The 24814-nt window shown below is 35.8% G+C and overlaps 1 protein-coding gene across 1 annotated transcript in view; it reads left to right on the top strand.

Annotated features, from left to right (window-relative positions):
• Positions 1–516: 516 nt before the first annotated feature.
• Rab21 (RAB21, member RAS oncogene family) overlaps positions 517–24814 on the top strand; it is a 28999-nt gene continuing 4701 nt past the window's right edge. Inside the window, exons 1-5 of the mRNA XM_046430616.2 lie at positions 517–926; positions 12711–12770; positions 13646–13753; positions 16951–17014; positions 24265–24319. Coding sequence (XP_046286572.1) covers positions 780–926; positions 12711–12770; positions 13646–13753; positions 16951–17014; positions 24265–24319 — 434 coding nt within the window. The 5' untranslated portion in view covers positions 517–779. The remainder of the gene's footprint in view (positions 927–12710; positions 12771–13645; positions 13754–16950; positions 17015–24264; positions 24320–24814) is intronic.

Here is a 24814-nt window from a genome sequence, read left to right on the forward strand (position 1 = left end):
ATAAAGAAGGTATATCATTGTTATGAAATACCTAATTTAGTGGCAGGTAGGTAGGAAGGATAGAAGAATGTCGGGCATGGACTGGGTGGTCAGGAAGCCTTTCTGAGTTATGGAGGCCCTGACGGTCTGGGAAACTCTTAAGTTCGATAACCATAATTTGGAGATTTCAAAGAGAGATTCAAGGGCACCTTGATAGATTTGACTCAGTGATCCCTGGTGTGAAAGGTCTTTTGCCTGGTCAGCAAGGCTTGTCCCTGGGCAAGAATGACAACATTCTGCACTTCATCCCACCAGAGCGGGACCTGTCACAAAGCGCTGGTTCCTTGTTCCCGCAGGGTTCCACCAAGGGCAGGGCAGCCGCCGCCCGCAGACAGCCTGGCGGTGCCCTAGACGCCAGACTTACCCAACTCCACCCTGGGAAGAGGCGTGGAGACCCCGCCCACGCCCCGGCGAGCTCTGCCGGCGCGTCCGGGGGCCGTCCCCCGGCCGCCGCGGCCACGTGACCCGAAGTGTGACGTAGGAGGAAGGAGACGCCATTAGAGGGAGGTGGAGAGGGAGCGCTCTTCGCCTTTCCTCCGGTGCCTGACGTGGTGGCTAAGGCCCTTCATTCTCGGACTTTCTCTCGGTCCTTCCAGGCCTCGCCCGAGGACAGAGAGGAGCCAGCGCCGGGTCGGCGGGCCGTTGGCAGGGCGCGGAGTCGGTCGCGGCCGTGAAGGCGCTGCCGCGGCTGTGGGGAGCTCGGCGCAGTTCTTGTGCTCGGGCGGCCGGGAAGCGGCGGGATGGCTGCGGCCGGCGGCGGAGCGGCGGCGGGCCGAGCTTACTCATTCAAGGTGGTGCTGCTCGGGGAAGGCTGCGTGGGAAAGACGTCGCTGGTGCTGCGCTACTGCGAGAACAAGTTCAACGACAAACACATCACCACTCTGCAGGTGCGGACCCCGGGCAGCGGGAGGTGGCGCCTCGGGGCCCCCACATACCTGGGGCGGTGAGGACTTTGCCGCCCGAGTCCGCGGGATCTGGGCTGGCAAACTTCAGGCCTGTCACCTCCACCTTCGGATTGGTTTTCCGAGTTCGCCTTGGTTTCAGGCTAGGTCGGGGCGCCGATTGATGGTGAGGACAGGCTGTTGGACGGGGGGGTGGAAGAACCCTGAAAAGTCCCAGTGTCCTCGGTGGTAGCTGCGCACTTCGGGGAGTCCCCTTCGGTGGACTAGTTTTTCCCCTTTGATGAGCTTCCGCTTGGGCCCTAGGTGTTTTCACCCTACAGTCTCCGAGTAGCAGGGCTTTTTCTGTACTTCGGAAATAGGAACTTAGCTGCAGGTCTGATTTTGCGAAAGGTGATTTGCAACTTAAAGTACTTACTGATGACAAAGTGTTTATGCAAGTTCCATTTTGTCCTGTTAGCAGGAATGGCAAAACAGCCATCTCTGGAGGGTTTTTGAAATGACCGCTTGCTGGTGCAGGTTACGCAGTTTCATTGCAGCCTGCGTGGGTCTGACTTGTGGGTCACTCATTCTGCGAGGTCGGTCGACCCACGTTGACACGTCATGTGAATACTGGCCAGCAATTGGTCCCCAAACTAAAAGCTTAGACGCTGCTACTATTCATTTCCTTAACCTGTCATGAAAGGCTGACTTTCTTCTGCACTTATATGGGAAAACGTTAAAATATAATCATTAAGAATGAAGCCAGGCCTTTGAAGAGTATTCTCTCCCCCACACTCCTGAAGAAATCGGTTTGCATTTGTTAGGAAAAGTTTATCCTACTAATCTGGCTTGGTAAATTTGGCCAGAGGCAGTAAAGTCTAGTGGACATTTGAGTTTGATTGCCTAGATTGTATCCTGTCTTAATCCATTTAATTAGCTGCGTAATCTTGGGTAAGTTTCTTAATCTGTCTGACCCTAAATTTCTTCTTCTGTTAAAATGGTCATAATAATAGTATCTAGCACATAGGGTTGTCAGGATAAGTATATGTAAAAGCACTAGGACTTGATGCAGTGTAAATACCCTATTTTTAGGGCCCCAACTTGCACAGTAGATTTTAATTAGTAATTGTGAAGTGTACAAGAACATGGATGCTATTTAATGGAATGCATAATCTAACCATTGTGACATTTGATGTTTGATGCTATTATTAAACTGTTGGGTCTAGAATATAGGAAGATGCTGTGATTCTGATTCCATGTTCTATTTTTACCCTTCTTTTCTTAATCCTATGTGAAACATAATATCTGAATGTCAGATTATAAATTGCCACAAGTTAATGATGCAGTGGTGCCAAAGCTCAACTTTGAACCCTGGTCTGACTTAGGATTTTGAATAGTTAACTTTGACTGCATCTGGATATTGATAAACAAATATTTAGCAATTTCCTTTACGCTAAGATCTAAAATGAAAACTATTATAATTGAGATCTTAATGGTTTTTAAAAAGATAATTTAGTATTCTAACCTAAAAATTATATTTTTATTAGACATCTCAAAAACATGCTCAAAACTAAATACCTGAGAGAAGTCAGTGCAAACCACATAGGAAAGAATAAAGTTATAGTAGATCTTCAGTATCAAAAGCATAAAAGACCTGATTTTTATGTTTATATAACTCATCACAGTATCTGGATTTTTATAGAATTGAGGACTTTGTTGTATACCAATTTATGGGAACAGTACTCTAATCTTTTTCTCTTAGATATCAGTTCACCTCATTTTTCTTTTTTTTCCTGAGAAGTGTGATTTGTGTGACCTAGGAGACACAATGTTATATGCCTTTAATTTCCAAAATGAGAGGATCATGCATCAGAAGATATGAGAAGAGTTCCCTTTTTTCTTGTCAAGAAACTTTTCTTTTTGGTTGTTGATGGACCTATATTTATTTGTTTATATGCCACACATGGGACGCAAGCACTCTGTCACTGAGCCACAACCCCAGCCCCAAGAAACTATCTTTTTAAAGTACTTTTTGTTTTGCAAACTATGCTCTTATCCATTCATATTTTTTTTAAAAATAGTATGACTGATTAGAACCTGATAGTTCATGATTCACTGTTTCAGTCTTTTTTTTTTGAATTCTTCAGTCAGTTGATTGTCCACCTTTTTATTTTTTAACATCTTGAAGGTAAAATGAACTGATGTCAGAGAAAGTAGAAAACTACTGAGGTGGCCCATTTCCTTTTTATACAGGTCTAATTTTCAGCAAGTTTTTCTTTGTATCAAGTCAAACTCTGTTTTTTTTGTAGTTACCACCCTAGTTCTGCCCTCTGAATCTTGGTCTCATATGACATCACTTCTGATAGATAGTTGAAGATAACTTATTACATCCCCTTGAGTTTGGTCTTCTTTGGGTAACACAGCTCTAGTTCCTTTAACTGGATCTCCAGTGACATTATTTAAAATCCTTCCACTATTTTTTTTTTTAATTTTTACTTTTGTAGTTGTAAATGGACAGAATGGCTTTATATGTTTATTTGTTTTTTATTTTTTTTGTATATGAAAGCAGAATGCATTACAATTCATATTACACATAGAGCACAATATTTCATATCTCTGGTTGTATATAAAGTACATTCACTCCAATTTATGTCTTCATACATGTACTTTGGATAATGACGTTTATCACATTCCACCATCATTTCTAACCCCCTGCCCCCTCCCTTCCCCTCCCACCCCTCTGCCCTATCTAGAGTTTGTCTATTCCTCCCATGTTCCCTCTCCCTACCCCACAATGAATCAGTCTCCTTGTATCAGAGAAAACATTCAGCGTTTGGTTTTTTGGGTTTGGCTAACTTCACTTAGCATTATCTTCTCCAATTTACCTGCAAATGCCATGGTTTTATTCTCTTTTATTGCTGAATAATATTCCATGTGTATATATACACCACATTTTCTTTATCCATTCATCTGCTGAAGGGCATCTAAGTTGGTTCCACAGTTTAGCTACTGTGAATTGTGCTTCTATAAATGTTAATGTGGTTGTGTCTTTGAAGTATGCTGTTTTTAAGTCCTTTGGGTATAGACTGAGGAGCGGATAGATAGCTGGGTCAAATGGTGGTTCCATTCCCAGTTTTACAAGGAATCTCCATACTGCTTTCCATGTTGGCTGCACCAATTTGCAGTCCTACCAGCAGTGTATGAGTGTACCTTTTTCCCCACATCCTTGCCAACACTTATTGTTGTTTGTCTTCATAATAGCTGCCATTCTGACAAGAGATTTATTAGAGTAGTTTTGATTTGTATTTCTCTAATTGCTAAAGATGATGAACATTTTTTAATATATTTGTTGATTGATTGTATATCATCTTCTGAGAAGTGTCTGTTCAGGTCCTTGGCCCATTTATTGATTGGGTTATTTGTTTTTTTGATGTTTATCTTTTTGAGTTCTTTATATACCCTAGAGATTAGTGCTCTATCTGATATGTGAGGGGTAAATATTTGCTCCCAAGATGTAGGCTCTCTATTTACCTTACATATTGTTTCTTTAGCTGAGAAGAAACTTTTTAGTTTGAATCCATCCCTTTTATTAATTCTTGCGCTACAGGAGTTTTAGTAAGGAAGTTAGGGCCTAATCAGTATTATCAAAATGACCATACTAGCAAAAGCACTATATATATTTAATGCAACTCCAATCAAAATCCCAATGGTATTCCTCTTAGAAATAGAAAAAGCAATCATGAAATTCATCTGGAAAAATAAGAGACCCAAAATAGCTAAAGCAATCCTTAGCAGGAAGAGTGAAGCAGGTAGGTAGCATCACTATACCAGACCTTAAACTATACTACAGAGCAATAGTAACAAAAACAGCATGGTATTGGCACCAAAACAGACTGGTAGACCAATGGTACAGAATAGAGGACACAGAAACTAACCCACAGAATTACAATTAGAGGTGCCAAAAGCATACATTGGAGAAAAGATAGCCTCTTCAGCAAATGGTGCTGGGAAAACTGGAAATCCATATGCAACAAAATGAAATTAAACCCCTCTCTCTTACTATGCACAAAACTCAACTCAAAGTGGATCAAGGACCTAGGAATTAAACCAGAGACCCTGTGTCTAATAGAAGAAAAAGTAGGCCCTAATCTTATTTGTTTTATTTTTATGTGGTGCTGAGGATTGAACCCAGTGCCTCGCACATGCTAGGCAAGTGCTCTGCCACTGAGCTACAGCCCCAATCCTAAAATCCTTTCACTATTTCAACATCTCTCCTAGAGTGTTTAATCACTCTTAGTCATCATCCTTCTTTTCTTACATTTTCTTATATTTGACCTGTTAAAGTTCAGGTACATCTGATTTGCTTCAATGATTAAAGTCTGTTAATTTATATATTTATTAGTTATTTTGCAGTACTAGGGATAGAACCCGGGGACAGAACCCAGGGCTGCACCCATGCTTGGCAAGCACTCTGCCACTGAGCTACTTTCCCAGCCTTTTTTTTCTTTTTCTTTAAGTTTTAATTTTGAGGGTCTCACTTAAGTTACCCAGGCTGGCCTGAAACTTGTGATCCTCCTACATCAGTCTTCAGAGTAGCTGGGACTATAGGTGTGTGTCACCACAACAGCAGTTAATGTCCTTTTAAATTTGGATTTTGTGGGCTGGGGTTGTGGCTCAGTGGTAGAGCGCTTGCCTAGCATGTGTGAGGCACTGGGTTCCATCCTCAGCACCACATTAAAAAATAAACAAATAAAAATAAAGTTATTGTGTTCAACTATAACTGAAAAATATTTTTTTAAAAAATCCTTGATTTGGGGGGCTCGGATTGTGGCTCAGTGTAGAGTGCTTGCCTAGCACACATGAGGCACTGGGTTCGATCCTCAGCACCACATTAAAAAAAAAAATGAAATAAAGATTTTGTGTGTCTAGTATTTTTTTAAAAAATCCTTGGTTTTGTAATTCATGAACAATTGTTTGGCCTTCTGTGGGCCAGGAACTGGATGGGTACTAGACATATAAAGGATAAGATGTTCTAATATTTGGTAGCTACTTTTGACTTTTCACCTGAAGATTTGGGAAGAAAGCCTCCAGTGTTCTCATTAGATCATTAATAAAGACTTAAGAAGGGAGAGAAGTCCAAATACAAAGCTTGATGGCCAGTCTCACTATAGTCCAGTGATACATAGCCAGAAATGAGTTTCTCTTGAGAGCCAGAAATGAGTTTCTCTTGAGATATGAAGAATCTTAAAGAGTGGGACTTTTTCAGACTGAACATGGCCACAGGCCATTCCTTCCTCCTTTCTCTTAAATGAGAAACACAATTATTGATGGAGTGTTGTTCATACTGATAATGGAAGCAGAAAACGGTTTAAAACCAACCTTTATGGACTGCTACCTATTGGACATATATCCTTTGGTGAAATTTAAATAGTTATTCCAGCATTAGTGTTGTCCTTACTTTTTGCCCTAGCCACATCAATCTTGCCCACAAGGATTATCATGAGATGTTTTGTCAAATGTTTGCTGGAGACAAGATTTACTGTTTTTTAAGTTTAGATCTATCAGGAAGCTATATGATGTGGTGGACAGTGAAAGGACTTTTAAGATAGATAGGTTTAAAAGCTGATTCCCATTTCATAGCCTTTATGATCTTGGCAGGTTATTCTGTCTCTAAGCTGACTCTTTATGTATAAAATGTGAGTGCCTCACTCATGTATCTTTTAAGTGGATTACATTAAAGGTATCACATGTAAAGCTCCTAGCAAAGTGCCTGATGCATGTTTGTTTAATAAATATTTGCTGTTGAATGAATAGATGGTGCTTACTTTTTTTCTTTCTTTCATGAAAACTCAAAAGAGGGAGTGGGGTTATTTGACTTGAATTATTTTGAGAAATTTATGTTGTATCTGAGGGATCATTATATTTTAAAGTTATTTATAGACTTTTTATATAAAAGAAAAATATTCATATTAGAGGTTTGACTTGGGTTGACATTTCAGTAACTCACTTTTTAAAAAATTGTATTTGTTGTTTTGTTTGTTTTTAGAGTATGATGTTTGCCATGCTTTAGTGTTTTAGTACTTCTTTATTTTTCCAGAGCTTCTCCTAGTTTCTGATAGTTATAGAGTAATCTGTAGATAAGTTTCCTAGCCCAGGACTTGAATTATATAAAGTACTCAAGGTCTCCTGTGTGGTTTTCTTACTGATTTGAGGCTTTGATAAATTTGACAAGACCGAGGAAGAGGATTGAAGTTATGAAATTTATTAAGGCAATATTGCTGACTCTAAGCAATTCAAAAACACTTCTGTTTTGTATCTTTTATATGTCAAACATTGTACTAGTGGGAAATGTAAAGATTAGTAAGACACTTAAGCTATCAGTTTACTTTCTTTATTCTTAAAGAATTGTGGGTATTTCAAATTGTAATCACTTCCTGTCTTTGGTATATCTTCATTATATCTGTACTCCAGGGTGATCATTTCCTTTTCTTCATATGTACCACTTTTTTGCTTATTAAGGAGTTTAGTGAAGATTATGTACTCTAATTTAAGTGACTTCTATCAGTTTTTACTAATCTCATCTGTAAAAAGTAATCTTGTTTACAATAGAACCATCATCTCCTCTTCTAGGATTCCAACTGTGGAATTCCATCTGATTTCCTGGAGTCTAGAGTAGGTACCTGACACGTGGTTAGCAAAGTAATGCTGTAAGCTTGACTGGACAGGTAGTATCCTGACAGTTTGGCAAATGAGAAAACTAGGACTTAGATTAAATTTCCAAGGCCCCATAAATAGAAACTGTATGCCTTTTTTTTTTTTTTTAAGTCAAGCATACTACCTTTTTTTTGTATGCGTGTGTTACTAGGGGTTGAGCCTAGGGGCACTCTACCACAAAACTATATCCCCAGCCCTATTTATTTTTAATATTGAGACAGGGTTTCACTAAATTGCCCCCGCAGGCCTTAAATTTGCAATTCTCCTGCCACATCCTCCCAAGTGGCTGGGATTACAAGTGCAGTCACCACACCTAGCATTTTTTTTTTTTTTTTTTAGTACTCCTTAACCTTCTTAGCAAAACTTATCATTTAGGTCTGAGAACTGGTTTTGTGTTTTGCATCATAGTCCCTAGACTAGAAATCTTGGTGTCCTTGTTTGTAAGATTATTATTATCTGGAAGCCACATCACTGTTGATTTAGCAGATTCATTACAAAGTCTTTATATAATACAATAATTGAAGTATTTTTATCCCTTTATTATTTTATCACCTACATGTAGTTTTTATCTTTTTATCTTTTTTTTTTTTTTTTTTAAAGAAAAGACTTCCTGAATTGTGGAAACAAAATTCCCAATGTGTACATATCCCATATCTGTGCCATTTTCTGCTTTGTGCTTTAAGCAGCTCCTTAGAAGTGACTATTGGACTTTGCATTTGAAAGTCTTTAATTGGCACTAAATTGATCATAATATCTCTTTTTAGAAACCAAGAACAGGAAATTTAGAAATATTCTTAGTTTTCTGATAACTAATTTTTATTGTCTTTTGCAGAGGGCTAATTTTAAAATTGTCTGCCTGAATCCTGTCTTCTGGAAATGGTCACAGATACTTATATCTGCAACATTGTTAGTGACTAACAAGAATAATGCAACTAGGTATATGCATAGCAAGTACAGGAGATAAAAGTAGGAAGATGTTTGTCTATAATTCCGTTATTGTGTTGTTTGCAACAAATTCCTCATGTTTATAAAATGATGCTTTAGAATTTTGCTTTGCTAGTAGTTAGTAAGCATAGTAAATGACTGGTTATCAAAGAACCAAAAGAAATTTTTTTTTATCAAGTAAGTTATTTTAAAAGACCTTTCATTCATCATATGTAATTTGTTCCTGTTTTTTTTTTCTATACTCTTTTTTTAACATATTTTTAAAAATTGTCATTCAGTATAATTTCAGAGAAGATTTTGGGTAAGTAAACACCAGGTACAAATAACAAATGTCAGCCTGAGCTAATAATAAGAAGATTGTTGATTTTTTAATGTCCCTAAAGTTTGGAAATTGAAATCATTGGGATTCGAAGTAGTGTGCTATTACTCAGGGTTTGGAGGAAAAAGGTAAAAGATGTCTGATTACTTTGATCTTTGTAACTTTGTGCCTACCCCAAGAATATTTTGGGAGGTGAGTTGGTGTCAGAAACACTTACTGTCCAAGTGGAGGACTGCCAGGTTAAGAAACGTGTGTGTGTTCTAGAATAGGGAACTTTGTGCAATGGAAAAAACATTCTGGTGTCAGACTTTCACCCATTGCAGCATGTGGCTGAGTTGTGTGACCTGGGAGAGTCACTGTATTTCTTTGAATCTAAGGTTTAAAACTGAAAAATAAGGGCTAATTATCTACTTCACAAGGTTGTTGCAAACATAATGAAAAAGCCCAATCATAGAGCTTGGGACATGGTCTGTACATTTTTTTCCCTCCTCTCTATAGTCCTTTGAATCTTTCCTTTTAAAAATATTTTTTTTAGTTGTGGATGGACACAGTATCTTTATTTTCTTAATTACTTTTATGTGGTGCTGAGTATCAAATCCAGTGCCTCATGCGTGCTAGGCAAGCACTATACCACTGAGCCTCAACCCCAGCCCTCCTTAGAGTCTTTTGAGCCCTCCTTAGAATCTTTTCGAGTTGCTGCTATTTAACGTTATTCTCCTCTTCCCCTTTTTGATGAGGGAGAATTCACTGAGATGTACCTAGGCATTTGTAAGTTCCTCAGAAGTGTGGAGAATTTTTCTTTTTTATTTATGGGGGTGGGGGGCTGGGGATTGAACTCAGGAGCACTTGACCACTGAGCCACTTCTCCAGCCCTATTTTGTATTTTATTTAGAGATGAAGTCTCACTGAGTTGCTTAGTGCCTCTCTTTAATTGCTGAGGCTGGCTTTGAACTTGCCATCCTCCTGCCTCCACCTCCTGAGTGGCTGGGGTTAGAGTCATAAACGGCCTGGAAACTGTTTTTGTTTTTTTTTTGTTTTGTTTTGTTTTTTAAATGTGTAAATATCTCCAGTTTTCTTGTGAGTACATTCTGGCTTTCCTAAGATTCTTATGTCCGTGATCACTTTCCCCTTTCATCTTTACTACAGTAAAACAGAATTAAGAATCACTGCCCCAGAGTAAGTATAACCACAAATGGTATTTTAGTAGTCTGACCAAATTAAGTGTGTGCCTTATGGAACTGATGGGGATGGGAGGACAGATTTCAGCCTTCTGACATTGGCTGCTAATTTGATTTTACATTAAACTTTTCAGATTTACTCTCAAGTATAATTGTATTTTTTTAAAAACCTGTTTTCTCTTAAAGAAATAATAAAATACTAAAAAACTTGGGATGTATATAAAATGAGATCCATTTATATTAAAGAATCTTTTTGGGAAATTGGGACTAAGAGTGGGGAAGTTTTTCAACCTGAAGTAAAAAAAGATTTAGTAGGGTTCCCCTCCCCTGCTTACTTGGGATTTAATCCCAGGCCTCACTCACTGAGCTATATCCCCCTGTATCTCCAGCCCTGTTTATTTTTAGTTTGAGGCAGTATCTCACTGATTTGCTCGGGCTGGCCTCAAATTTGCAGTCCTTCTGTTTTATCTTGCCAAGTAACAAACCAAATTATTTTAGCTCAATATGTGATATACTAATAGAGCATATTATCCAAGGATCAACCAGGAATGGTGGCATACACCTGTAATCCCTGCTACTCAGGACCCTGTCTCAAAAATAAAAAGGTATAGGGATAAAGTTCAATGGTAGAATGCTTTGGGTTTGATCTCCCGTCTGGAAAAACAACAACAACAAAAAATAGTTTCCAAGGAAGGTTTTAGAACATCTGTTAAATAAATTCAGTTATACAATAGCATTATTTGAGGTCTGTTATGGAAAAGGATGCTGTGGCTTCCACTCCTTCACTAGAGAAATGTGTGTTCAGCTATCAGTCTGGGAGATACCATAGCATAGTGGTTATGAGTTGCATCTGAATTTCAAATCCTACTGTGTTACTGTGTGACCTTTGGCAAGATACCATAATTGCCTCAGCTTCCTCATCTATAATATTTGGAGAATAATTATATCTGACTCACAGGGCATTAGAATTAAATGACATACTTGAAAATACATACTTGAAAAGCTCTTAGACCACTGCTCATTTCATTATAAGCACTGTGAAAGAGTTAAATAAAAATATGTAATCTAGTTAACAGAATGCTTATCCCTATAAAAGGGTAACTTAGTAGTATGAGACAGTATATATGTGTATTACAAGATTAAGTTCCCTTTAATTTTTCAGATTAGTGTTCAATGTGGATTTTATGCATAGAGTAAGAAAACTTAAAAATCTAAGGAAGAAGAGTATAGATCAAGAACTGGATTTGGAGAGGTGAAGTTCAGATAGAGAATAAATAATAAATACTCAAATTAGAGGGGAATTTTATGAACAAACAGAATTAGAAGGAATATAAATAGACTATAGAAGTTGGAGAGGAAGTAGAGAATATTGGAAGCTATCTTAGGAAGATAAGTGTGGACAAAATTATTGTAGACGTCTTTGGGTACAAAGATAAGGCTTTGAGATTTGTATATGTGGATTCTCCATCATTCACAAAGGAGAAGCTTATAGATTACTTTGTAACACAAAGTAAGCATTCAGTAAATGTTAGTGGTAGCAGTAATGTCTGTAGTGGTTCACTGTAGGGAGGTTATTTCATTGTTTTTGACTCTTTGCCTTCTTACAGACTATGCTGTGATGAGCATCTTTTTCATAAAATTATGATTCCTAAGCAGATACTTAATATTATACTTTAAGCTCTCATGGGAGGGTGATTATAAGTTTCAGAAAGGATGTGTTAAAGAGAAATAAGGGGGATTTACCAGCTCTAGTCAATTCCTTTTGCCAAGAAACCCCATAGTAGTCATCACAAAAGGTCATTATGGTACTAGCTGCCAGCAGGGAGTTTTTCAAGCATACTTAATAAAAATGATAACCTGTTAGGGAACTCTTCTATGAGTAATAAAAATTAAAAAAGAAAAAAAAACAGGGAGGCTTTGGGAAGGTGATTTAGCATGTAGAGCACTAGATCAGAGGTGTTTACATATGGCATAATACAAAACCAATGGTCATAAAACTCCATAGGAAGTATGAAAAAAAGACTCGGGAAGTTTGGGGGTGTGGTTATATATATGTATGTGTGTATGTGTATATATACACATACACACACACACACACACACATATATATATATATATAGTGAATTTGTAAATGCAGAACCTTGTTTGACTAATATTGATATACAATAAGTAAACTACCAAACATTTCTTATATCTCAGAAATCTCTTAGATTTTTTCATCCTATTATTATTTAAGGAAGTCAATATCAAATTAAATGCTCTAGTAAAAAAATTGTCCCATATTTAGAGGGGAAAAACTAAGCAAAGTACTATATTGTGTTTGTGTGTGTGTGTGGGGGGATGAATCCCCCTACACATGCCAGGTATTCTGTCACTGACCTACATCCCTAGCTTTTCTTCATATTTTTAATAACTTTTGTTCATAAAATAAGATTTCTTTTTTTTTTAGATAGGAATGTAAGTAAGTACTTTTCTGTCTTTAATAAAAATAATGTCTGGTTATAAAATAAAAATTCAAGGATTACTTTTTCTCTCAGATAACTTAAGATTCACCTTGAATGATTCATCTATAGTTTTTGGATAAGTAGCATTATTTTACATGAAAAGCTGTTTAATGTATTTCTCTTTTCTTAGGCATCTTTCTTAACAAAGAAGTTAAATATTGGTGGGAAAAGAGTAAACCTTGCCATATGGGTAAGTTAACCTTTTCATCTGTATTGAGTGGTATCTGCCTGTTTTTAATATTTTGATAACTAATTTGTGGAATACTGATTTTTTTTTCCTAGGAATAGGAATTTGAATTTCTCTATTTTTTTTTTGAAGTTAACTGAAACTTAGGCAATTTTGTTTATGATTTTAAAAATTCCTAAAATCTGGTTAAGAATTATATTTAAATATTCATGTCATATTGACCCTAGCTACAGAAGGATCAACTCAGGATTCTACTTCAGAGAGTGGATAGGGTGGGTGGGATTGGCTTCCCTGCCAAAGTGCTAGCCCTCTCACTGGTGGAGGGTAGGACAAGGATAATATAGTAGCATCTCTGTAAGCAGGTGGTCCTGGTGCATACTTGCTTTTATTTCTTTTCTCTATGGGGGAATCTGAATTTAGGGCAGGATCTATTCCTGGTTCATAATGTAGCGTTGGCCATTTTGACCCTCTAACATCTGCTTGTTTATTTTAGTAAGGTTGCTGAGAAGAATTGGGAGAGGGAATTGACCTTTGTTTTTTATTTATTTATTTATTTATTTATTTATTTATTTATTTATTTTTTGTGGTGCTGGGGATTGAACCCAGGGCCTTGTGCATGTGAGGCAAGCACTCTGCCAACTGAGCTATATTCCCAGCCCACTTGACCTTTGTTTAATTGTAAAACATTTCATGTTAACCTAATTTTTTCTTTCTTTCTTTTCTTTTTTTTTTTTTGGTAACCTGTTTCTTTTAATAGTGTTTTGGGATTATCTGACTTTATACTGTTTTTTCGTTGATCAGAAGTTCACTGAAGTTGCAAAAGCAGACATGCAGACATTTTTTCTTTTGGTTTAATAAACGTTTGTTGCTTTATTTAGGATACAGCAGGTCAAGAGAGATTCCATGCATTGGGTCCAATTTACTACAGAGATTCAAATGGAGCAATTTTAGTTTATGATATAACAGATGAAGATTCTTTTCAAAAGGTATGCTGTTTACTTTTGGGTAGATGATTTAATGAGAAGAACGATGATTTTTCGAGTTTCCATTTACAGTTAGTATGTAGTTTGCATAAAAGGTGACTACTTGTTTTTACTGAAATGTTTAATTTTTATTCATATTAGAGTAATTAATCATTTATTGCATGGCTTTCTCAAAGGGAAATAATTAAAGTTAAGCTTCAGAAAAATACAGGGGCTTTGTTTCTCCCTTAAAAAAAAAAATCTCATTTATTTGATTCTGTAGATATTGGGCACCTGAAAACTTGGTGTAGCTATGTGGGCTCCCTTTTTGTGAAGAGAGAAAAGGAAGAGCAAAATCCAGTTTAAGCTCTTTCTCATCACTAAATATTCTGGAAGTTACAGGGTAAATTTTGAAAGGACAATATAAGTAGTGTTTGTTTATTTAAAATTCCTTCGTTTTTTTAAAAAACTCCTCTTCAAACTTGCACCATAAATGTAAGATTTTTAAAGTTGTTTGGGATCAAAAATGATTTACCATTAAGCTTACCCTCTGAATTCTCATGGCAATCAGGATTAGTTATTTATTTGACCTTCCTTCCTAAAGCCTTTTTTGGAATAAATTTGTCAGCAATGTGTAATGAAAGTGGATAATTTCCAAGGCAAAATCTTTTCTTGCCTTGAGTTACAGGTTTATTCTTGTTCAGATTTCTTGCCTTTTTAGTTTAGTTTTGTTCTTTTTTTTTCCAGTAAAATCTAATGGAGCAAATAGATATACTAGTTAGCTCTTGGATTATTAATAACATGGTAAAGCAGTCCGAAGAGTAGGGAAATGAAATAGTATGTATCTTGCTGATTTAATGATTTTTGAAAGTTATTTTGGGGTTGCTTTTTGCTGTTTATTATCCCTTCTTGGATTTTTGCATGAAAATAAATGGTTTAAGTATTTTGTTGATTAAAAGAAAGTCTAGAGTTTTGGATTGAAAAGTGCCAGTTACTTATTAATACATAATAAGAACCCCAAAACTTCATGGCTTAAAAAAGGATTTATTATTTCTCATGATTCTTTGGGTTACTAGGTAGATCCTGTGCTTTGTCTGGCATATTGTTCCACCTAGTTACTCTTTTCTCCACATGCTTTCTCAACATTCTTTTTTTTTTTTCCTATCGTTGTTATTGTTGTTTTTGGTGTGGGGGGAGGGAGTGTCTGGGGATCAAACTCAGGGTTGCTATACATAGAGATACATCTCTAGCCCTGGTTCCCCTTGAATTTGAACTTGTATTTCCCCTGCTGCTATCCGCCACCCACGTTGCTGGGATTACATGCATGTGCCACCGTGCCCAGCTATCATTCTGTATTCTTGCTTAAGCTTTGTGTATGATAACTGGATTTCAAGAGTACAAACATAGAAGCTGCCCAGTCTTATAACATTAAGTCTGAAACTGGCACAGTATTACTTCTGTCACTTCTCTTAGTCAAAGCAAGTTACAAGTCCATCTGAAATTCTTAGGATGGGGAACTTCACTACCTATTGATAGAAGGCTAGGTGAAGCTATAACCAACTTTAATTCACCTCAGAATGTACAAGGAGGCCTGTGGAACAGAATATAATTGGAGACGAATAACAAATTACTTTCTGTGTTTTTACGGTTTTTATGGTACTACGGATCGAGCCCAGAGTTACTTCACTAAACTATTTATACCCAACCCTTTTTATTTATTTATTTATTTATTTTTGATAAATATCTCACTTTTGATGCTCTTGCCTCAGCCTTCCAACTAGCTGGGATTATATTGATTGAATACTGGATTGATTGATTGTGGTGCTGGAGATCAAACTGAGGGCCTTGCACATGCTAGACAAGTGCTCCATCACTGAGCTGTATCCCCAGCTTAATAACAAACTTTATAAAATTTGATTAGATTAATAGGTTGTAGAGTACAGGGAGTAAAGTAATATGTAATTGGATTCTGGTCTGTTTCTCTTGGGATGATGAGGATGTATATATTTTTTTTACCAGTTTTGTCATTTTTTTTCTTATGTGAAATTGACTAAATGCTTTGAAATCTTTATGTATTTGTGAACCAAACAAAATATGGGGCTGCACTGAGAAAACTGGTTTAGCCCTTAATAAAGATAAGGCAATGATAATTAATTACCTTTGGTTTTTATAAGGATTTGGGGTTGCTAAAGATAGTTCCTCTGTGTTCTTGCAAGGAGTGTGGAGCTGTTATATTTGTACTGTAGGACCAATGTACATACAGTAAGTGCTTATCATATATCTAATGTGGTTTTTGAAATTTATAGATGTATATTTTTTTTTAAGGAAGGTGTGATTTGACTGCACACAGATTAAATTTTGTTACAAGAAAAGAAAGCTGATGTCCCAAGTTTGTTCTTTATCTTGTTCTTTTATTATAATCCTGTTACTTTGTTATAATATTATAAGCACGTATTCAGAAGATTAATTTTCTTAATTCTAGTTTACTCCCAGCTGCATCTGCTGCTATGATATACTTCATATATAGTGGAGAATCAGTTTATTACTAGAATTGTCTTATACCAGTGGTTCTCTACCAAGGGATGACAATGTCTGGAAACATTTTTTGGTTGTCACAGCTGGAGGATACTATTGGCTTCTGGTGAACAGAAGCAAGGGGAAGCTATTAAATTATCACACATTACACAGGGTAGTCCTTCACAATAAAGAATGATCTGAGCCAAAAAAAAAAAATATCCAATAGTGGCAAGGTAAAAATATGTATATGGGCTTGTCACACATTAAATGATGAAAATATATTTTGCCATATTCTCTTTTTTGGTGCCCATATACATTTTTTTTTTCTCTTTAAATGTATGATAGAGAAGTTCTTAGGCCCTCTGTTTAGGAACCAATGACCGTACTAAAGACTATTTTAAGCCCACATTGACTATAGACATTTATTATCATTTATTATAGACATTTATTGATATGCTTTGGTAAATAGCTTTGTTTGGATCTATCAAAAATTTATAAAAATCTGTAATCAGAGGTGCATCTGTGGATACATACATATTTAGAGAGAGATAGAAATCTTCTCATTTTATGTGTTTTGCAGTATAATCTGATAATAGGAAGCTATTAGACATTTTGTGGTATTTTGCCAATGTTGAGTATTTAGGTGATATTATAGTACTAATTCTAATAGGATTTGTTTTAATATTTGTTCTTTTTATACACAGGTAAAAAACTGGGTCAAAGAATTACGGAAAATGTTGGGAAATGAAATCTGTTTATGTATAGTTGGTAAGCTTCATTACTTTAAAAAATCCTTTGTTTTCTTAATGTTTTAGTAAAAAAGTAATTCTTTTTAAAAGTGACATGAGAAAGAAATAATTATAGTATTTTAGTATTAAATATTTTAGAATAACTTAGTATTTGGAGGTGATTTTACAAGAGGTACAAACCCTATACTTCAGGGAACACCTTGGGGAACAGATTGGATGCTAACCTTTTAAGGCTTCAGGTTCTCTAGTCTTGCTTTATTTAGTTTAGCCTTTGCTGTTTTTCACTATAAGATTTTGTTTAAAAAAAAAAGTTTAGGAACTATTTTAAATAATATTAAAGGGGCGGGGGCAGGGGTTGTGGCTTAGCAGTAGAGCACTCACCTTGTACGTGCAAGGCCCTGGGTTCGATCCTTAGCACTACATAAAAATAAATAATTAAATAAAATAAAATTATATTAAAAAAAAAGAGATTAAAGGGGCTGGAGTTGTAGCTCAGTTGTAGAGTGCTTGCCTAGCATGCATGAGGCACTGGGTTCGATCATCAGCACCACATAAAAAAATAATAAAATAAAGATATTGTGTCCACCTATAACTAAAAATAAATAAATAAATAAATAAGATTAAAGCCAATTACTTAAGTCAGTATTCTTGTTTTATACATTTAACTATATACATTTTTGGAACAAGGACAAATTTGATTGCAAGGATGCAGTAGATAGATTATGATCCTGGGGTGGAGGAATTTTGTTAGTGGGTGAAATAAGAAGACTTCTAGAGCTCAGTCTTAGACTTCTAGAATTTTTCTTTGGTTCCCTTTATCAGATGATTATTTCTATGATATATTTGTCACACAATAAAAGTATACTAGGAACTATCCTCTGCACTCAACAGAAATTATCTCATACAATCCTGTAACCCTACAAGGGCTTTATAGAAGAAGCTGAGTCCTGGACATACATACTTGCCCAATGTCAGGCAGGTATCAGAGATGGGATTTGAATTGAAATCATTTTGACTTGTGTTCTTATGCTATTAATCCTTAAGATGTGTATTGTCAGTCTGCTCCTTTTCCATGTGGCTGATAATAGCAAGAATGAATTTAGAGAAATCTGAGTAGTTTTAGTGGAGGATGAAGGTGGTATTTAGGTAAATGAAGAAATGGTCAGTGTGGGAAAATCTTGCTTTTAGCCATAAGAATTATTTTTTTAACTTGAATTTATATTTCTTGCATCTTGTCACCACCAGATTGGCAACTTTACAATCTCATATCAGGGCACAAATTGGGTGGTGTGGGGTGGGGTGAGAAGTCAAAGAGATACTTTTGTCCTGCCTTTTAGTCTAAATGTTAAATGGTTGACTAGATAGCAGTGATATTTCGGACTGAAACACTAGAGTAACAAACTACATAATGTTTGACACCAAAGTTGCAGTTAGTCATTATGAGGTTTGTGTAAAGTCTTTGTGTGGTATATGGAATTTATCAAGAGTAGAAAAGACCACAGTTTGTAAATGATTGAACGTTTTCTTTTGGAGGATTGTGTCATCTCTCTAAAAAGAAAGAAATTACTAACACATATACATAAGAAAGAGGAGCCTCAAGAGCTTGTTACTTAACCTAGGTCCCTCACAAAAGTAACATTAAAACAAACAAACAAAAAACCTGGCTTAAATAAGCTCATGAATAGTTCATTTAAATTGTATTTTCTTAATGTTCATATTATAAGAAGGTTTGGAACAACTAATATGACATATAAAAAGTTCTCACTCCCTGCTACTGACAAGTATGTCATGGAATTTTAATTAGAATTCAGAGTTAGAACAAAGCTCATTTACTATTGTTCCCAAACTCAGCTACCATATGTGGTGCTGAGGATCAAACCTAGTGCCCCACATGTGCAAGGCAAGCACTGTACCATTGATCTACAACCCAACTCCCTGAAGAAGTTTTTTTAAAAAGATAAAAATTCTTTTGAGTGGCTTCTTTGAATCAAATACTGTACTATAATTGTGATTTAACCTATATGTACTATTCGATAATTGGGAACAGTTTATCTGATCTGACCCAGTGCAAGAATCTCATTTAGATCATCATGTTACTCTTGTATGAGGATTTGTGGTAACACTGTGTTTTTATCAGAAAGGCTACTTTTTAAAATAAACGAATTTTGTTAGTTAAAAACTGATAATACTCCCTATAATCTTACTGATTTTGTGTGTGTGTGTGGGGGGGGGATAACCTGGGAGTGAACCCAAGGGTACTTAACCACTAAGCCACAGCCCCAGCTCAGTGGTATTTTATTTAGAGACAGGGTCTCTCTAAGTTGCTTAGGGCCTCTTTAAGTTACTGAGGCTGCCTCAGCCTCCCAAGCTGGTGGGATTACAGGCATGTGGTGCCACTGCAGCTGGCTTACTGTTTTAAGTGTGTACTTTTCATTGAAATATAATGTGTATTAAAAAAAGTGTACACATCTTCAGTAACAACATAATTTTCACAAAATGAAAATTTCATTGTGTAAAGTATGAAAACCCCACTGACACGTCTTTCTTACCCCAGCACTATTATAGTTACCTTTTCTTCACTGCCCTTCACCCTACACCACTACCCTGACCTTTTGCTACATAAAGTAGTTTTGTTTTGAATTTATGTAAATGGAATCATATAAAGTATTGTGTCTGACTTCTTCAGCTTTACATTATGTTTACAAGATTCTTCTGTGGTGTTGCACATAGTTGTAGTTGATTTTTATTATCTTCTTTGTTATCTACTGCTTTATGAATATTCCACAGTGTATCCGTTTTGCATTACTTCTTACCTCTTGATTTTTATTTTGTTCTCTGTGGTAGATCAGTGTTTATTCTGTCTTCTGTTTTATTACATTTAGTAAATGGTAATAGTACTTCACAGTACTCTATTGAAGATTTTATAATTATTTGTAAAATGCTTGGCATAGAAATAGACATCTGACAAATATTCTTTTCCCTTTGCATAAGTCAGCACTTCAAACATTTGAAGCCTACTTGAATTATTTGCATGAAGTCTTTAAATTCTTCAGATCCTTACTTTTTTTTCATTCGGCTTACCTTCTAGACTTCCTAATCATCATGATCATTTTCTCTTAGGTTTGTTCCAGTGTATCAGTGTGTCTCCTACACCCGAAAGAAAAACTAGAACCCAGATGTTAAGCTGATGTATTCTTTTAGGGTCCTCTCCCCTTTCTTTTGGTACTGGGAGCTGAACCCAGGAGTCTTTACCACTGAGTCCCTTTTATTATTTTGAAACAGGATCTAAGTTGCCCTTGAACTTGCTATCTCTTGTGGTAGCCATCCAAATTGCTGGGATTACAGGTGTCTACCACCATTGCACAGGCTAGCCCAGAACTCCCGGGCTCAAATTATTCTCTCTTAGCCTCTGGGGTCGCTGGGACTACAGTGCTTGCTACCACACTCAGATTCTCTCTTTTAATACTTACGTTGTCCTATCAAGATTTGTTAAGATAGCATGAAGTTTTTAACAGCCATGTCAACTTATTGTCTCTTTTACGTAGATAATAGTATTGTTCAGTCAGGCTTTTCCAGCTTGTTCTTATGTAATTTAGTTATTTAAATCTATAGGTATTTCAAATTGTCATACATATTTGAACCTTGGATTTACAGTCAATTCATTTTTTCATGCATAAACTGAATACTTAACCATCTAGAGTCTTCTTTAAGGCACTCGATAACCATGTGTTAATCAGTTATGGAGAACCCCGTACTTTACTAGCAGAGACCTTTTCCTGTAGATTGTTCCTCATTCATTGAATGGCAGTCTTGGCTGTGATTGTTCTATTTAAACTAGTATTCTGCATCAGACTTATCTTTAACACTTGTGTATTTATTAAGTAAATATTGTTAATCATGACTACCATTTATTGAGTGTTGTGAACTATATGAACTACATGGTATTTCATTTAGTCCTTCTAACAATACTACAGGAAGATGATTTCCATTTTATGGATGGATGAATGGGCTTAGAGAGCTTTGTACTTCACAAAAACATGTATCAGGATAGACTGGGAGTTTAACTCAGGTCTGTGTGTTACTTCAGGCCCATATCCTTAAACAACACTGTTGTTTGCTATGTCAGGTTTTGGGCCTAGTGTAGTTAATACATAAAATAGGTCTGGTCTTTATCCTTTCAAAGCTTATTGTAAAGGAAGTGAGAAAAAAACAAGTTACCATTGTATATTATGATTTCTGCTACAAAAAGGGAAGTGCAGAATGAAATCTTGTAAGACCACAAAAGCAAACCTGTCTAGATTTAGGGAAGTAAAGGGAGATTTTCTAGAGCACAAATGGTTAAACTAAGTTAGCTAAATGCAGCTAGTAGGATGGTGGTAAAAAGTGTGTTACTTGTCATGGAGTTTAATTCTCTATTGATTTTTCATGATTATTGATCACCCACTGCGATGAATGTGGCTGATATTAATAACAAACTCTTTATTGAACAGATACTATATGCTAGGGATTTTTACCTAATTAACCCTGCAAGGTTTGCTACTATATTTGTACATTGTGAAACTAAGAGAGGTTAAGTAATTTACCCAGGATTTTAGTGCTATGAAATAAACTGGGATTGAAAAATGTTTTATTTTCTTTAAAAGTTGTGTGTCTTTTACTAGGAATTGAACTCAGGGATGCTCTATCACTGAGGTAGATCCCCAACCTTTTTTATTATTTAGTTTGAGACAAGGTCTCACTAAATTGCCCAGGCTGGCCTCAAATTTGTGATCCTTTTGCGTCACTGGGATTATAGGCATGTGCCACTAAACCCAGCTGGAAAAAGTGTCTTTTCATTATGCCTCACATATCCAGACTAAACAAAATATAATTCTAATTCTTTATCACTAATTAGGCCATCTCCCCTTAGCAATGAGCTTATCTCTTCTTCCTTTTTTTTTTTTTTTTTTTTTGCAGTATTGGGGATCAAACCCAGGGCTTTGCATATGCTAAGAAATAAGCAAGTGCTCTACCACATTCTTAATTCAGATATGTATTTTTTTAAGATAATTAAACAGTGGCTTTCTCCTTTCCTCAGTCCACTTACAAAAAGAATTAATAAAATCTTCGTCGTATACTTTCCAAATAGATTTTGATCAAGTAGATGCTTACTCTGCTGGTTGCCCTTGTTTTCAGGTGCCTTAAGCCTTTCAAAAATCCATGTAGCGGAGATGGGGTTGTAGCTCAGTGGTAGAGTGCTTGCCTAGCACGTGTGAGGCACTGGGTTCAATCCTTAGCACCACATAAAAATAAATAAATAAAGATATTGTGTCCATCTACAACTACAATTTTTTAAAAAATCCATGCAGCTGCAGAGTAGTATCAAATCAAATAGGAGCTTCAGAGCCTTACTTCCTTAGCTGTCTTGCTTTTGAAAAAAGAAATTACAAAGGGTTTTGAACTTTGGAAAGAAATCAGTCACTAACGAGTCAGTTTCCTGTGACATTTTCTGTGCCAACAATCCATTGTGATCACTGATTGTTCTAAGAAGTAGTAGTTATCTAGTAAAGGGATTTAAATTTTTTATTTAAATAATTAAGTCATTAAAATATCTATGATAGTTAATAATGGTCTGATTTATTAAAATTAGTCAAAATTTTGAATGTTATTACATGATAAAACAATTAGTAATTTCCCTCAGTGTTCGTTTGAAACAGTAAGATGATTGATTACCTTCTTTCTCTGACCTCACTCTTTTTTAGGTGTTGATGATTCTGGTGGAATTTTTAAAACAAAGCATTAAAAACCTAAGAAAAAAATGTTTATAGGGTTTTAGTTGGTTGGACCAAAAGTTTTCTTACTATTAGGGGACTAAATTGTTTAACCTTTTTAAAGGTACAATCTTGTGCCTATTAGAGCCACTTGCCACCAGATGGTGCTTTTTGCATTCTTTATAGAATAAAATAACTTGTTTTCCCTCTAGTTACTGTCAAATATACTGGCTACAGTATTTAGCAGATTAAAAATTTTATTGACAAATTATAACATAGGAAATCAGAATTAATATAGAACTTCTTACTAAGGTAGACAGGTAACTGTTCAAAGTAGAAAAAATTCATTACTGACTTCCATGGTACTCACTGATCTTTATTGTTATGTCTGCTTCTCTCCTTCTCATCCTTAGGCTGTAATGGCAAATAGTTTCTTGTAGCTACCAGCAATTAGTGTTCAATTGTTTGAGATTCTCAATATACAGAACTGCTGGATTTAAACTTTTCAGTGCTAAATATTATATCTTTCGTCAGGTGCTTACTTGAATACTTTATCTAAAACTTCTCTAAAATTTTCTTCTCAACTCTATAATGTCCCAAGGGGAAAAAATGACCTTGATTATAAGATTTCTTTTTTTTTCTCCCTAGAATTCATAATAGAAGAAAAGAAATATTTGAAGTGTTTTTCCTTAAGGTCTTTTTCCCTATTCTTAACTGTTGCTTCAGTTACCTTTAGCACTCTGTGTGTCTGGCCAACTCACCTTAACTTTTGTCCTGTATTTAGTAAGAACTCTGCAATTTACAGTATCTTTATTTTTGTTCTGGTGACTTTTTAGCATAATCTTGGTTTGGTGCTATTGTTTAAAGAGAGCTAAATTTATTTCTTTTCAGCAATTTAAATCTGCATGATATGCATATATTAAGTTCTAATAAGTCACTAAAATAATATAGTTTTTGTCTCTGTGATGGTAAAGTTCTTAAAAATCCATACATTTTAAGTTTTACTTTAACTCATTTATATTATCTAGGAAACCAGAATCTGTTAGGGCCCAAGAAGTTAGCTGAATATATTTTAGTAAACAAAAAGATAGCCATACTTAATTATTGACTGGCTGTAAGTTGATTGGGGAACATAGAAAATTTTTTCCTCTTTAGCCATTAATGTTTTGCTAAAAATTGTAAGTTTTCCCCTACATTCCCTGGGGAGTCTTAATCCCTGGTATATCTACATCAAAGAATAATATATCTCCTTGAAAAGTAGTTTTCTTTGACACAGTCTGAAAATTTAGGGATATGCATTGATCCATTTGAGGGAAGATGATTTGTTCATCTTGACAATTGTGAACAGCTCTCATATGATAGGGATTAACTTTATAGTTTTAAGACATTTAGAAGTCTGATAGGGATTTGTATTATTTTTTTCAGGTAATTAAGATGGCAGTTGTACATTTAGAATTGGCTTAATTTTATTATAAAAATGAATCAATGTTAAGATTAGTATTTACTTTTTTCAAATTAGGTAATAAAATAGACTTGGAAAAGGAGAGACATGTTTCCATTCAAGAGGCAGAATCGTAAGTGTCTGGCACCTCTACCTGCACACCCCCACCCCACCTTGTTACTCCCCAGAAGTCTTCCTCTTTGTATAGTATATATTACCATTTAGATGTTACTCAAATCTCTTAAGGTTTTAAACTATTGAATTCAGTGAAACATGTTTATGTTGGTAGTTTCTAGAGTTTTGACAATATTTAAAAATATTCTGCTTTCAGTTCCCATTTTGATTTCGTTAAAAAATAAAAGAATTATGTTAAAAAATTACCATGTTCAAATAGGCAGTGAATCACAAAAGCTTAAGAATTTGAGTTTCAAATTAATCTATAAAAATTTTAAGTCTTATTATTTGTGTTATTTAAAATTTGGGGGGCTGGGGATGTGGCTCATGGGGCTGGGGATGTGGCTCAAGCGGTAGCGCGCTCGCCTGGCATGCGTGCGGCCCGGGTTCAATCCTCAGCACCACATACAAACAAAGATGTTGTGTCCGCCGAAAACTAAAAAAAAAAATAAAA

Source organism: Marmota monax, unplaced genomic scaffold (genome assembly GCF_021218885.2).
Source record: "Marmota monax isolate L192 unplaced genomic scaffold, Marmota_monax_Labrador192_F-V1.1 WCK01_AAM20220418_F8-fsc00056, whole genome shotgun sequence".
NCBI lineage: Eukaryota > Metazoa > Chordata > Mammalia > Rodentia > Sciuridae > Marmota > Marmota monax.